General features: G+C 39.7%; 1 protein-coding gene across 4 annotated transcripts in view; it reads left to right on the top strand.

The window, feature by feature from the left end:
• Nucleotides 1–13574, top strand: part of Bmx (BMX non-receptor tyrosine kinase) — a 51521-nt gene that overhangs the window by 22766 nt on the left and 15181 nt on the right. For 3 of the 4 annotated variants that reach the window (XM_013507004.1, XM_005409162.2, XM_013507003.1), the window contains exons 8-12: nucleotides 2719–2790; nucleotides 3438–3491; nucleotides 7731–7785; nucleotides 9898–9977; nucleotides 12461–12588. In XM_013507004.1, coding sequence (XP_013362458.1) covers nucleotides 2719–2790; nucleotides 3438–3491; nucleotides 7731–7785; nucleotides 9898–9977; nucleotides 12461–12588 — 389 coding nt within the window. The remainder of the gene's footprint in view (nucleotides 1–2718; nucleotides 2791–3437; nucleotides 3492–7730; nucleotides 7786–9897; nucleotides 9978–12460; nucleotides 12589–13574) is intronic. The other variant, XM_005409163.2, reaches the window with a different exon arrangement.

The raw sequence follows: 13574 nt of genomic DNA, 5'->3' as shown, positions 1-13574 counted from the left end.
TATCCAATGTTAAGTGATACTTTAGCATTTTATTCCTTCCTTTTCCTGCTACCACTTACTTCAGATAACCACACATTCCAGAACACAGAATCTTTAAAATACATCCTTCGTATAAAAGTACTTGCAGGGAGCTTACTTGCCCCTTGTCTTTTCAAGTTTTTCTGCCTAAAGATTCTAAAGCAGAGTTGAAAGCACTTCGAAGACAGTGCACAAACCGTCTATGTCTCCAGGGCCTAGCACTGAGTCTCCCCATGTTCGATGCTCGATGAATGTGGAACTGAATTGTACAACGAGCTTGGGGAAAGGGTCGAGTGACTTCCCTTCCTTATTTTCTGCTCAGACTCCCTCCCCATCATCGCGCTGTCCACTGTCTGTCACCTTCTCGCCCAGCTGTCAGCCTCCCTCCATGGTGCTGATGTTTATCCTTCCCCGCAGCGAGTGCAGAGCATCTGCCTGACTCATCACGTGTCTCTTTTCTTTGTTTTCTCCTTCACCCTTTTATTCTTTTATTCTTTCCATCCTCATTATTCTTACCTAAAGCAAGTGCCTCACTGTTCCGGTGGTACAGCCGCAGGGCCATACGGAACTTGAAAGAATGTAAGAGTATCCTTTTGCATTTTTTAATGTAACATTTGGTAATCTTCGTAAGCCCAAAGTGGAACTAGACTCCAAGCGTATTAATCTATACCTGCTGCATGGGGGGAAAGGTTACATTTATTTGCTTGAAGCTCAGCATTTATATGGAAGAAGCAAGTCAAAAAGCCCAGCTCCAAAGAGAAGGAATGTCATGCTAACTTTGTGCCAGCTTCCTTCCCTGACAGAGAGCTCAGTGATTCACTGAGTGAGGTGCATGGTGAGAATGATTGGTCAGATGTCCAATAACTGGGAGGGACTGCTGATTCACATGAGATTGTTCCAGAGGTAATGAGTCACGGATTGACAGGTCTTATATTTCAAATGTGGATACTTTGTTCTTCAGGATTTGGGGCAATAATGTTAATTTCTTAAAAAAAAAAAAAACTTCCCCAAAGAACTACTTATCTTGATTACTGAGTTTTTGATACACTCTTAGGTTCCATACTCTCTTGGTTTACATCCAGCCCTGAATTTGGCCCTAGAGCTTAAGAATGTTAGTTATTTGCACAAAAAAATTGATCACTCATTTCTTGACATGAGCAACATTGCATCTGGGAGTGAATAACAACACTTGCTAGAAGTGTTATTTCATGGCCAGGCGTGGTGGCACACGCCTGTAATCCCAGCACTCAGGAGGCTGAGGCAGGAGGATTGCTGTGAGTTTGAGACCAGCCTGGGCTACAAAGTGAGCTCAAGGCCAGCCTGAACTGCAGAGCGAGACCCTGTCTCAAAAAGACAAAAAAAAATTTAAAAATATAAATAAAATAAAAGATCTTCATGGATCTTGAATTTTTAAAATGCAGCCATGATTCTTAGATCAAACTTCAGGTAATACATTTCTCTCATTCTTACTATCCTCACATGAGGTCATTTTAATCTTTTTTCTGATTAGTAAAATCATCCATGTCCCCATTAAAGCATTCAAATATTGCACAGTATTCTGTGTCTATTCCTTTAATTTTTTTGGCTGCATGTGCTATCTTACACATAGATTATTATAAAAGCAGAGTCTCACTACGTAGTCTTTGCCCCTTATTCTTTTCGTTTGACATCTTTCCTATTTGAAAACATGAGAACATACCCAATTTTTAAGTTTTAATTTTAATTTTAGTAAAATGCACATAACATAAAATTTACCAGCCTTTAAGCATACAGTTCAGTACACTTAATAGTGTTAAGTACCTTCACATTGCTGGGCAACCTACTTGTTTATGCTTAATATCTATACAGTATTCCATTGTATGGGAAAACCTAAATGATGGACTACTAATTGCCACTCTCCATGAGCTCTTAAAAACAAGAAGGCTTAATGAATTGCTTGGTCTTTTAAAATAAGAATTTTCTTAGAGAAGAAGCCTAACGGCTCCTCTGGTGGACAAAGCTCTTTGGGAAGGTGGCCAAGGAGGCAGTCTATTCTTGAACTGCTTTCTCTGGGCATTCCTTGAAATGGAGCCAGAGAAGCACTTCCTTGCCAGCTGAGCTTGTCCTGTGAACCACGGTTTTGAAAAGGATCCTGATATGACAGCAAACAGGAAATAGGTGCTACATTTCAAATAAAACAAACTGTGGGAGGCAGGCATTTCCTCATACTCTTCACACCCAAAATGAAAGACGCAAAACGATGGGTCCCAAAGGATCATGAAAATCCTACTGATCCATCCGTGTCCAGGCACAGCTAAAGTTCAGTATTTTCAAGACTTTTTATTACAGTCATAAAGAAGAGGAAAATAATTTATTTTAAAATTCATAAGTGACACAAATGCTGACAGATCTGTTAGAAAATCAGAAGAAACCTAGTCGAGATGATTTCTTAATGCCAGTTTTTTATTGTTTGGGGTTATTGTAAGCCATTAGTAGTAATTTTCTTTTGTTTAGAAATTTTGCTGAACTACTGCTTTTTATTGAGGTCTCTGAAAGGACCAAAATGTGAAAGTAACTTATTAGCTTAAATTTCCAAACCAAGTTAAATACGTGGTTCTACATGTCAAATAAAGCTAAAACATATCTAGACAAAATTACTCTTGGCCTTTAACATTTCTAAGCATAAACGTGTAAGTGCATAAAACATCTCTTTATTTGCAGCAGTGAAGATATTGCATGCAGCAACCAAATGGAAAGAAATACTGTAAATCACGGCACTTCCAAGATATCATGGTAAGTCAAACTCAACTATTACTTTATATCCAGGATTTGCTTCCATTTCCAGGAAAGCTACCAAATTCGCAATCATTTTGCAACTAGGCTTTAAACTTAAAGTAAAATATAAGTCCATGTAGTTTATTTCTCTGAGCCCTTCAGTGGGCCTGAACTGACAGCTTGTGGGTTATGGATACCGTTTTCCTCACACTGATCTCTCCTAGTTATCATCCACAGCACACTCTGGTGATAGCACCGATATTAATATAACTGGCTCAAGATCTCTAGCAGAGGGGAAAGCAACCTGGAAATGAATAACTCTTCCTTCTGAATAGCTCTACACACAGCCCAATTTCTTTGAGCTTTACACTACAGCCATCTCTCAAGGAATCTTCATGTATTTCATGCCCTACTCTTCTGAAAGAACCAAAATTCTGAACTCCCAGGGTCAGCTGCATTGAAGAGCTGTTGTCTCATTAAACTGGGTGCAAGCTCCACTTCTGAGTGGCTATTGCTTCATTTTTCTGATACTTTCCCAAATGCAAAAAGAAAAGCCTAACAGTTGAAATTCAAAAGAAGGGTGGAATTTGATACTGTACTACTGAGAACATGAAGTGTTGCTTGCCGGGTTCTTGCATTCATGTTGTTTCTCAACACTTCTTAAGGGGGTTCCCTGAGTCGAGTTCATCTGAAGAAGAGGACAACCTGGATGATTATGAGTGAGTGTTGAAAGTTCCCTGTACTCCTTTAAAACTAGACATAGATGTTTCCATTTTATTCCTCAGAGACATTAAAACAGATGGCTCAAATGGGAAGGAGATCAAGAGATGGAAGAGGGGAGGGAGGAGAGAGGAAGGGGATGAAAAGGAATGAAGATGTGTTGTGTATGTGTACCAACTCCCTGCAAGGAATAGAATTATTATGTGGTGCAAACATGTGCTAATAAAAAAAAAAAACCAGATGGCTCAGACTCTCCCAGGTGGCTACATTTACAGAAGTAAACTCATGCGAGGTTCTGGATGATCTATCTAAATGGCAGGTGGCAATGAGCTGGCTTATTACCGATGAAGGTATTTTCCCCAATCTGGGCTATCTATATTGGCTGCACGAGCTCATTAGCTTTAGTATATACCCAGTGTCCCCTTACTTTCACTTTATCTTCATAGAGATAGCATATTATGTTTCTACTCATCATGTATTCCCTCTCATCAGAGTACTGTTTAAAAGTTCTTGTAAACGTTGAGTTAGATTTGAAGGGAAGTTGAGCATGGTGGCGTTTATGTTGAGACAGCGGGGTACTTTAGAGTACGGGCATCCAACCTTTTGGCTGATCTGGGCCACACTGAGTGAAGAAGCATTGTCTTGGGTCACATGTAACATACAAAATATACAATACAGTTAATGTACATCAGTAACAAAAGTTCTTTTTGCATATTTTAGCATATTAAATTATTTTATGAAATAACACAGCGAGTTTAATAATCAAATGAGAAAACATATGTATCTGCTTAAAAATATTAACCTGTGTTCGCAGGCACACACAGGAAGGTAAATTGAAATACTATTATTGGTAATTACTGTTTTACTTGCTGAGTCACACAAGTGCAAATGAGGTTTGATTCACGCAGGTTTCCATTCAACGGATACAGCAGGCGCAGTCCGTTCTGGAGCACCATGCAACTGAATAATGAAAAATCACGTAGTACTGTTAAAAGCTTGAAGTCTTGTGTGGCCATATTATTAGCTGCCCAGAGCTGCATGTAGCCTATTCAGGACATGCCTGCTTTAGAGAGAGAAAATTGCACTGGACAGCTGGACTGTTCTGGGCAAATAAACATGTGCGATCACCCTAATTATACTGAGATTGGTTGTCCTAAGCAGTCATCAGAGTTTGTTCCCAAAATCTAAACTTCTGTCATTCTACAAATAAGGATGTGTTATTGTCCCCTGGGAGTAATAGCGAACTTTGTGTTTTTCAGACACTTGATACCCAAAAGGCATAAAATCACTTGGACACTGGGTTCATGCATATTACTACTTCTGTTTTCCTATAAGTGCTATTACTGACTTACTGGTGAGAGCTCTTACCAAGTCGCTCCTCCCTCTCCTGCCTTTAACCCAGCCCGTCCTTAGGCAGACCTGTGACACTGGAGAAGATGTTCTATACTCTCAACCCCTCTGCAGCAGATCTTCTTGCCACATTCTAGTTCCAGTTTAACCCTACACTCTGCCGTAATATCCACTCTTAGGAAAGCATCTGATAGATTAGTTTATACTAAAAGACTAAGAAAGACCAGCAGATGGTAATTTCCAAAGATAATTGCACTTTAATAGAAGACAAAGACTTAAACCAGTAAGAGCGAACTTTTGATTGGGAATATTTTAGTCTATAGCTTGTAGGCACTGGAAATCTTTCTTAGATTTGGAAAGCCCAGATCTTTCACTCACTACAGGATTCAAATAGTGTGCGGCAGAAGTACATTAGGAAGGGGGCTGGGGATTTAGCTCAGCGGCACAGCGCCTGCCTGGCAAGTGCAAGGTCGTGAGTTTGATTCCTGGTACCGAAAAAAAAAAAAAAAAAAGTACATTAGGAAAATTATCAGGAAAGACCTGTACTTCAAAATCAAAAAGATATTAAAAGGAGCTCAGGACTACAGTGCCCAGCCTTGTCATACCACACCTGATGCGCTTTGTTTCCTATTGTACCAGTGTCACTAGAGCATTTTTATGCCCATAACTTCATGAGCCATTCTATCCTGTTCAATTAAAAATGCAGCACTGAGATTTAGATGGAAAATCATTTCTCAGGACTAGGTTTCCCACAAGTTACAGGAGAAAAGCAAGCTTACTAACTCCCAGTCAGCCCCACGAGCCCTCACTGTGTATCTGGGTGTTCAGTGAGACTGGCTCAGGTTAGGTAAGGCAAAGGAATGGCCTTGTGCAGCAGATGGTACGGCGACAGCCTTTCCCTACCAGGGACAGTGTTCCCAGAGGCCAGTGCCTCTGCACCCCCTCACTTAGATGTCTAAGGCTCACCTCACTCATGCGTCATAAGGGTTTTGGCCCCTGAGGTCTTCCTCCTGAGAAGCTTTAAAAGTTACTTCCAGACACAGTTGCCCCAAGCACCAAAACCTCTAGTTACTCCAGCCAGCAATTTTTCTAGCACAAAACCTTCCAAAATTAAGAGGTCCACTTCTCTGATAATTTGGAATTCTCTGCTTTCTCAGGCTAAAGTCCTATCTTTTTCAGTTGTTCTTGCAAGACTGGCTCTGCACGCTGAGCTCTGACGCTGCTTTAGAGAGCAGTGACCCATGCCTACTCCACGGAGCGCTGCCATAAGATTCAAAGAAGGATGTTCTTTCCCAAATATTGCATAATGCAGTATTTCTTTGGGGCTATCAATTCTCATTCTTTCAATTTTACATGTACTAGTACATGCTTGCTGTACATAATAATTACATGTATTGTGGGGACTTAGTACATGTACATAACACATCTTAACTCCTTTTACTTCCTCTTACCCTCCACTCCTTCCCCTTTCCCTCCATCTCTTGGCCATCTGCAAAAGATCAATCTCCCTGTTTGTGAGTATACGTGCTGCCAAAGTGAGCAATCCTTGTTCGTTATTATCTGTCTTTGGTTTTGCCCTAAGTTATTTATACTTTGGGTTTCTCATATAAGAGAAATAATTGCCATATTTGTGTGCCTGATTTATTTCATTTAGCTGTTGTGTCTCAAGATGGATCCATTTTTCTCCTTTTAATTAGCTATTACTAGCTTAAAATGTAAATTAATAAGAAAACTATCAGTTAGTACTCAAGTGTTAATTATATAGGATATATAAGAGAGTTCAAATTTATGAAGATCAGTGCTCTGTCTAATAGCACAGATGGGGAAGTCCAGAGTCAAAGGAGGCAAAGCAGATTGTTCAGTCCCGCAGCTACATAATTGTACAACCCAGACCTACAAGATGACTGGTAGAAGGTTCTTTTCACTTCATTCAACTGCCCACCAACTGACATCCCCTTCCCCAACTAATGCAGACATTGTAAAGGAAGCCATTTCCCATCTATCCTGCCAAATTCTGAGATACCTCATTTCTTCATTTTCTTCTACAATGCTTCCCTTCCACACTCAACCCTGCCCAGGTACTTGTTACCTCCTCAGGTGTTCTCTTCTAGCCAGTGGGTCCTCCAACTCCCCCAGCGCATGTCTTATCCTACCTCATGCTCTACTAATTTCCTTATTATGACATGTTAGGCAAAGCCAGAGGCCACAGATATTATTGACCTCACATGAGAAATAGCTCACTGTCTGTTGAGCTTCACATACAAAGTAAGACATGATGCTCTTGGTTAACTTAATACAAACAGCAGTTTTAAAAGTTATTTTTAAAAATAATTATACTGAGTCTTCCGTATCACCTTTTCTCAGTTCAGTATAACTGCTGCTGCCCTAATATAATTTTATACAATGATCTATTGCTGTCATGAATATTAAAATAATTCCAAAAAAGAATTTCCCTTGAAAATAGATGGTATGAACTGTGCATCTATCGCATTGTAATTTTTTTATTTAGAAAACAATAAGGTTGAAAGACGAGAGCAGTTATCTTTGGCAACCCTGACTTTCTTATTGGAATAGTCATCATTCGTCTAATCTCTGGCTCCCATTCAAAATGGTGAAATGTAGGTAACTGAAGAAGCAGCCAGAGGTTCCTAAGCACAAGCCCATTTAAAACTTCAAATGTGCGGGCCCCACCCCAGAACTAGGACTGAGTGGTAGAGATTCAAGAATAGGTATGTTTTAAAATATCTTCAGGTGATTCTGTTGAGCAATCAGGCATAGAAGCCCATGATTAGGCTGGTGCCTCATTTTACAGTTTAAAAAGTTGAGTGTCAAGTTGTTAATCATCAAAAATAATTAGTTTTCAAATGTGAAATTCTTTCCTGTTGCAGCTGGTTTGCAGGTAACATCTCCCGGGCACAGTCTGAGCAATTACTGAGACAGAAGGTAAACAGTGTTCTCTTTCAAATAGTCTCTAAGCATCTCTCTGTCTTATTTTTTTCCTATGGCGTGGGTGGGCCCTAGGGCCTCACATATACTAGGCCAACCGTCTACCACTGAGCTACACCCCCAGCCTAGAGAATTCTTTCCATGACCGGGTCCAGAGGTTAATGCAGTTCCTACAGAAGCATTATTGCTAATTAAGCAGTCAAAACACTATAGTGTTTGTTGTCCAAACTTTGGGTTACCAAGCCCTTCGTGTCTAACTGCTTCTTCTGTTTCCACTGTCTGCTACTGCATAATAAACCACCCCAAACTTCATGGTTTAAAACGGCATTTATGATTTTTCATGACTGTGAGCCAGCGGGGTCAGCTGAACATTTGACTTAGGCTCACTCCTGTGGCTGCACTCGGCCAGTGCTTTGAGTAGGGGGCTGGGCTTGACCGAGGCAGCCAACTGGGGTGCCACGGTTCTCCGAGCAGCTCTCCAAGTCCCTAACTGGGGCTTCCTCCTCCCATCAGACATAGCAAGTCACAGGGCCCAACAGCAAGCCAATGTAGGAGGAGACTGCACAGGACCATGAACAGAAGTGATTTCTTTCATTTTCATTAATTGTTGCAACGCTGGGGATGAAATCTAGAACGTTGCACATGCTAACCAAGCTCTCTGCCACTGAGCTCCAATCCCACCCAAAAGAGATGACTTATTCTGAGGTCACGAGCATTAGGACCTAAACCAGAGTACGGCAAATGTAACAGAGAATAAATCTATCTGATATTATTATGAACTGCTATGGAATTACAAATAGGAAACTTTTGATCTATCAAGTGATACTTTGATATAGTTCCACCAAATACTTAACTGAATACATGAACTATTTATTTGAGAGATGCTCATGAGAACAGGGTGAATTCACTTGCTATTTTGTCATACCTGTGGCTTGTTCTGTGCTGCTTCTGAACCTGGGTCTGCTTGGAATTAGTACAGGTGATTAATAAAGAAAGGTTAAGTGTAGGATTTCAATGATTTATTCTGCATATTCGGTTTTCCAAAGTCTTCCAAAGACATGAAGTGATATGTGATTCTAAATTTTATTTCCTGAACATAGAAATATTAAGCTTGTGTCACTAGTGTAAAACTTGAAAGAGTTAAGTTAAACTCGGAGGTATGATAGACACTGTGAAATGATAGGAAACCACCGAAGAGTAAAGGGCTTCTGGGATGTGGGAAAAGAGAAGGGAAAGAAGGAAAAATTTTGTATGTATGTATATACAGGATAGATAACATGGTTGTTCTTCTATCTGCTGTTTCTATGCTGAAAGAAACTGTCAATGAGTCTTTGGTTGACCAGTATTGCATGTCTATATCTGTTTTCATGAGAAGCCACTTTGAAGATATCAATATGTAATACAACCACCATTGTTAATTCCCTACCACTTTGTTTGTAACTCTGTATTGTCTATATTGTGCTTGTGATATGTTGTAAAATGTTGTATGTCTGTTAATGTTTCCCTCCTTTTATCCTTAAAATAAAAAAAAAAAAAAGAAAGAAATATTAAGCTTGCATAAGTACAACAGAGAATTATTAAGAAGAGTTCAAAATGACTGGAGAAGAAGAGTTGAAACACACAGAATAGATCTATGAAGATATTGAGTGGGCTGGGGTGCGGCTCAGTAGTGTAGTGGTTGCCTAGCAGGTATGAGATCCTGGGTTTGATTCCCAGCATGGAAGGAAGGAAAGAAGGGAGGAAGGAAGGAAGGAAGGAAGAAAATGGAAGGGAAGAGAAGGGAAAGGAAGAGGAAAAGAAAGGAAAGAGAAGAGAAGAGAAGGAAAGGAAAGAAAGAAAAGGCAAGGAGGGAGAAGGAAAGGAAAGGAAGGGAAGGAGAGGGAAGGGAAGGGAAAGAAAGAAAGCAGGAGGGAAGGGAGGGGGGAGGGAGAAAAGGAAGACAGATATTGTATGGAAAAAGGAAAACAGCTAAACTGTGGCTCTCCTGTGCTAACTGTTGTATAACTGTGCTCTCAGTGACATTTAAAGTGGATCGAAAAGAACTTCTTTTTCTACTGCTGTATGTGAAAAATCTTTTCCAAGAATAATAAAAATGATCCTTCCTTTCAGGGAAAAGAAGGAGCATTTATGGTTAGGAATTCCAGCCAGGTGGGAATGTACACGGTGTCCTTATTTAGTAAGGCTATGAAGTAAGTACAGTGTGAATTTCTTTCTTTCACCTTTCTGTGTATGTTCTTTGAGTATGTTGGTCATTTAGTCGCATTTTGAGATAAGACAACTTGTTTAAATTCTGTACTTTTGCATCAAAGTATTTCTGTTGAGTGTGACCGTGTGTAGCTGCCTTTTTGCCTCTTACTTTCAAGAGACTGTTCCGAGTGACAGTCTTGTTCCCCCCTCAATGCGGAGTGCCCAGAGTACAATACTCCTTGGTGAACATGTATTAGCAGAATCATGGCTGATTTCCTTTACAACGGGCCTAAACATAAAAAGAGAAAAATAGCAGTGGAGTGCATAGATTCTCAGCCCTAGCCAGCTGCTGAGGTGAGACATCTACTCCAACGCCAGTTTCAGTAAGCTTTACACAGAGGACTGAGTGAGCAGAAGACCGAACCAAAGTAGTCGTGTTGTCTGCTTCGTTCTTTCCGGGCTGCTGTCCTCTGTGGTGAAGAGTGCTAATTTGAGCTGAAACTTCTAGATATAAATCCTGGCTCTATCACTTCAGAACTTCATGACACTGAACAAATTTCTTAAACTCTGTGCCTCAACTTCTTCATGTGAAAGGGAAATATAATAATGATCATTATGTTTATGGGTGAAGTGAGTTAATCCATGCATTGGATAAGAACAGTGCCTGGCATATGGTAAGCACTGAATAAACTAACAGAAATTCTTACTGTTGTTGCTGCTGCTGGAAAAGAGAAGTTCTACCTAGGCCACTCCCCGCACCCTGAACATAGGCATATAAGATACTGCTCAGTCATTTCATGCAAGTCATGACGACCAACATCAGGGTGCTCCTCCAGAGTTGTGTAAACCACTTTCCCATTGCTTGGTAGTTGTGCTGCTCCTTGAAATCATCTTCTAAAGCAAATAGGAAAATTTTTTATTTGCACTGTTTTGCAGAAGAAGTGATTGAGGTTCAAAGGGAGTTTATAAAGGCGCACTTATAAAACTAGTGTCTGACTTGAAAATGGGTGCCAAAAACTAGGTCACAGTCTTTCATCCACTTGCTTGTGTCTACGCAGATACCCTCAGTGTTTTAGAATGGGAACGTGGCCAAATCTTCATTAAGGTCACATTTAAAAATTCTATGTTTATGACCCTTCTTAACAGCCGTGACTGTCTCCCTTCACAATTTCCCCATGTGCCCCTTCCAGTAGGGCTACATGAGTATTTCTAATAATTACGTGATTAAAGGGTATTTTGTTTTAAGCATCCTTTTGTAAAGTACCTACCTCCAACTTGGGATAACAGGGTGTTCCCACAGTGGTCACATGGCATTTTCCAAAGCCAGAAGCCGTGTCCCCAATGCTGCACATGCATGCTTGCTGAAACAGATTCCCTAAAACCTGGAAGAAGGCTCTGGTTATTGAATATAAAAACCTCCGAGGCCCACTGGCCCTGTAGTTTCAGCCAAATGTGATGCCAGATGTCCTCCTCCTCAAGTTTCTTGACTCCTGACACATTTTTGAAGGTGGTCAGGCAGATAAATTAGGAAGTGGATAATCACATGAAAATAATCCCCATCCGTGAATACAGAAGCCCTCCTTTATGACATCTTATCAGTGGGCTTGATTGACTTTCATGCTGATCTCAAGTGCAGATTAGACATTTGCAATAAAGAGAAGGATCCTATCTTTTCTATAATTTTGGTCTTAACTAGGTTTGTATCCCAAGAGTAACAATTCATTAACCGCTTTTGTTGTGTCAAGCATAATTTGTACATGCGTGCATGCGTGCGTGCGTGCACACACACACAAACGCACACACACACTATATATATATATTGCAATCTTTATAACAACCAGAACAGGTATCTAGGTAGCTAGTAAGTAGTAGAACTGGACTCAAAACCATACTACAAAGTCTAAGGTAGGCAGCTATATTATTCCTGGTTATCCTAAATCAATGTACATCAGTTCACCACTATTTTCTAAAAGTGGAGGAAATGGGGAAAAGAAAGGTTCAAGTTCACATAAGGAATTAAAGACCATCCCTACCCAAGTGCATTTGCTATTCCCAAAAGAGTCTCTCACCCACGCTCTAGGGTGAGAACACCCACAGACTAAACACCTTTACCTCCCACATTTTTATCTTTGTTTTTCTCAAAGAGAATTTATGTTCAAAAATGATCTTGAAGAACTGCAAGGCCCTCAATCACCAAAGAAAGATTCCATTTTTATATTCACTAAGGGAGGAGAACTTCAAGAATTGGAATTTTATCCAACATGAATTTTGCATATACACAAATGATAGATATATTGAATTCAGAGAGGAATCCTCTTCCATAATTTCAGACTGTCATGTATACCTCCAGAAAAACACCAGATATCAAGACTGAGAAATATTCCCTGAGACCCCTCTTCAAAATTTACAAATGCATCTATAATAATTATTTAACCAACTCCCAACTGGTTTTGAAAAGTATTCTAACATTATGTTTCCTCACTAGTGATAAAAAAGGGACAGTCAAACATTACCACGTGCATACAAATGCTGAAAACAAACTCTACCTGGCAGAAAACTACTGTTTTGATTCCATTCCAAAGCTTATTCACTATCACCAACACAATTCAGCAGGTAAGTCATCTCATTTTTTCTTTTATTGGTCCTTGTCCATAAGTATCAATTTTCTAGGATATGACTGATTCTCCTAATATTCTTAATTATATAGGGAACCACAAAATTAGGAAAAAATGTTCTCAAGCCCTGCAATTTTCAACTTACACTTCTTGAAATATAACATGATACTTTCTGTAATGATAAATAGAATAAGTTGAGTGACTTGGAGAAATTCTCTTTATAAAAGTATTTGTAAGAGCCAGACCTGGTGGCTCATGCCTGTAATACCGCTACCTGGGAGGTTGAAACGGGAGAATTACCTCCAGTTCAAGGCTAGCCTGAACTCTATAATGAGACCTTGTCTCAAAAAAGTAGGGTTTTTTCCTGCTACAGGAGCAAGTCCATTGTAAAAATCAATTATGAAAATATGTATCATTGGATACATAACTTCTTTGGAGGAGTTAGTGTCAATTATGCCAGATTTTTTATATTAATACACTTTTGTATGTATAAGTAGAAATTATATGTCTATGAACATTACTTTTTACAGAGATAAGATCATTCTCCACATATATTCTCCGTATTGCTTTCTTTACCCAATATGCCTTTCAGATCTTTCCATGCAAATTTGAAATAATTTACTCTTTTTTTTTTTTTTTTTTTTTTTTTTTTTTTTTTTTTTTTTTTTTTTGGTTTTTCTCCGGTACCGGGAACCGAACTCACGACCTTGTGCTTGCCAGGCAGGCGCTTTTGCCGCTGAGCTAAATCCCCAGCCCCAATTTACTCTCTATTTAACAGCTTGCCACTTCGCCATCTTCCCAGAAGTCCATGGAATGCTGTTGTAGAATTGACTCATAATTTATTCACCTAGCCCTCTATTGGTTAGCAATTGGATCACGTCCAATATTTTCACATTACAGTGGATGCTTCATTGCACATTGTTGTACACAAAGTTCTGCACACCTAGTTGAGTGTGTGTATAGCTAATTCCTAGAAGTGGGATT

Source organism: Chinchilla lanigera, unplaced genomic scaffold (assembly GCF_000276665.1).
Source record: "Chinchilla lanigera isolate Chin_1 unplaced genomic scaffold, ChiLan1.0 scaffold00118, whole genome shotgun sequence".
Classification (NCBI taxonomy): domain Eukaryota; kingdom Metazoa; phylum Chordata; class Mammalia; order Rodentia; family Chinchillidae; genus Chinchilla; species Chinchilla lanigera.
This window is presented reverse-complemented; position numbering and strand designations above follow the sequence as displayed.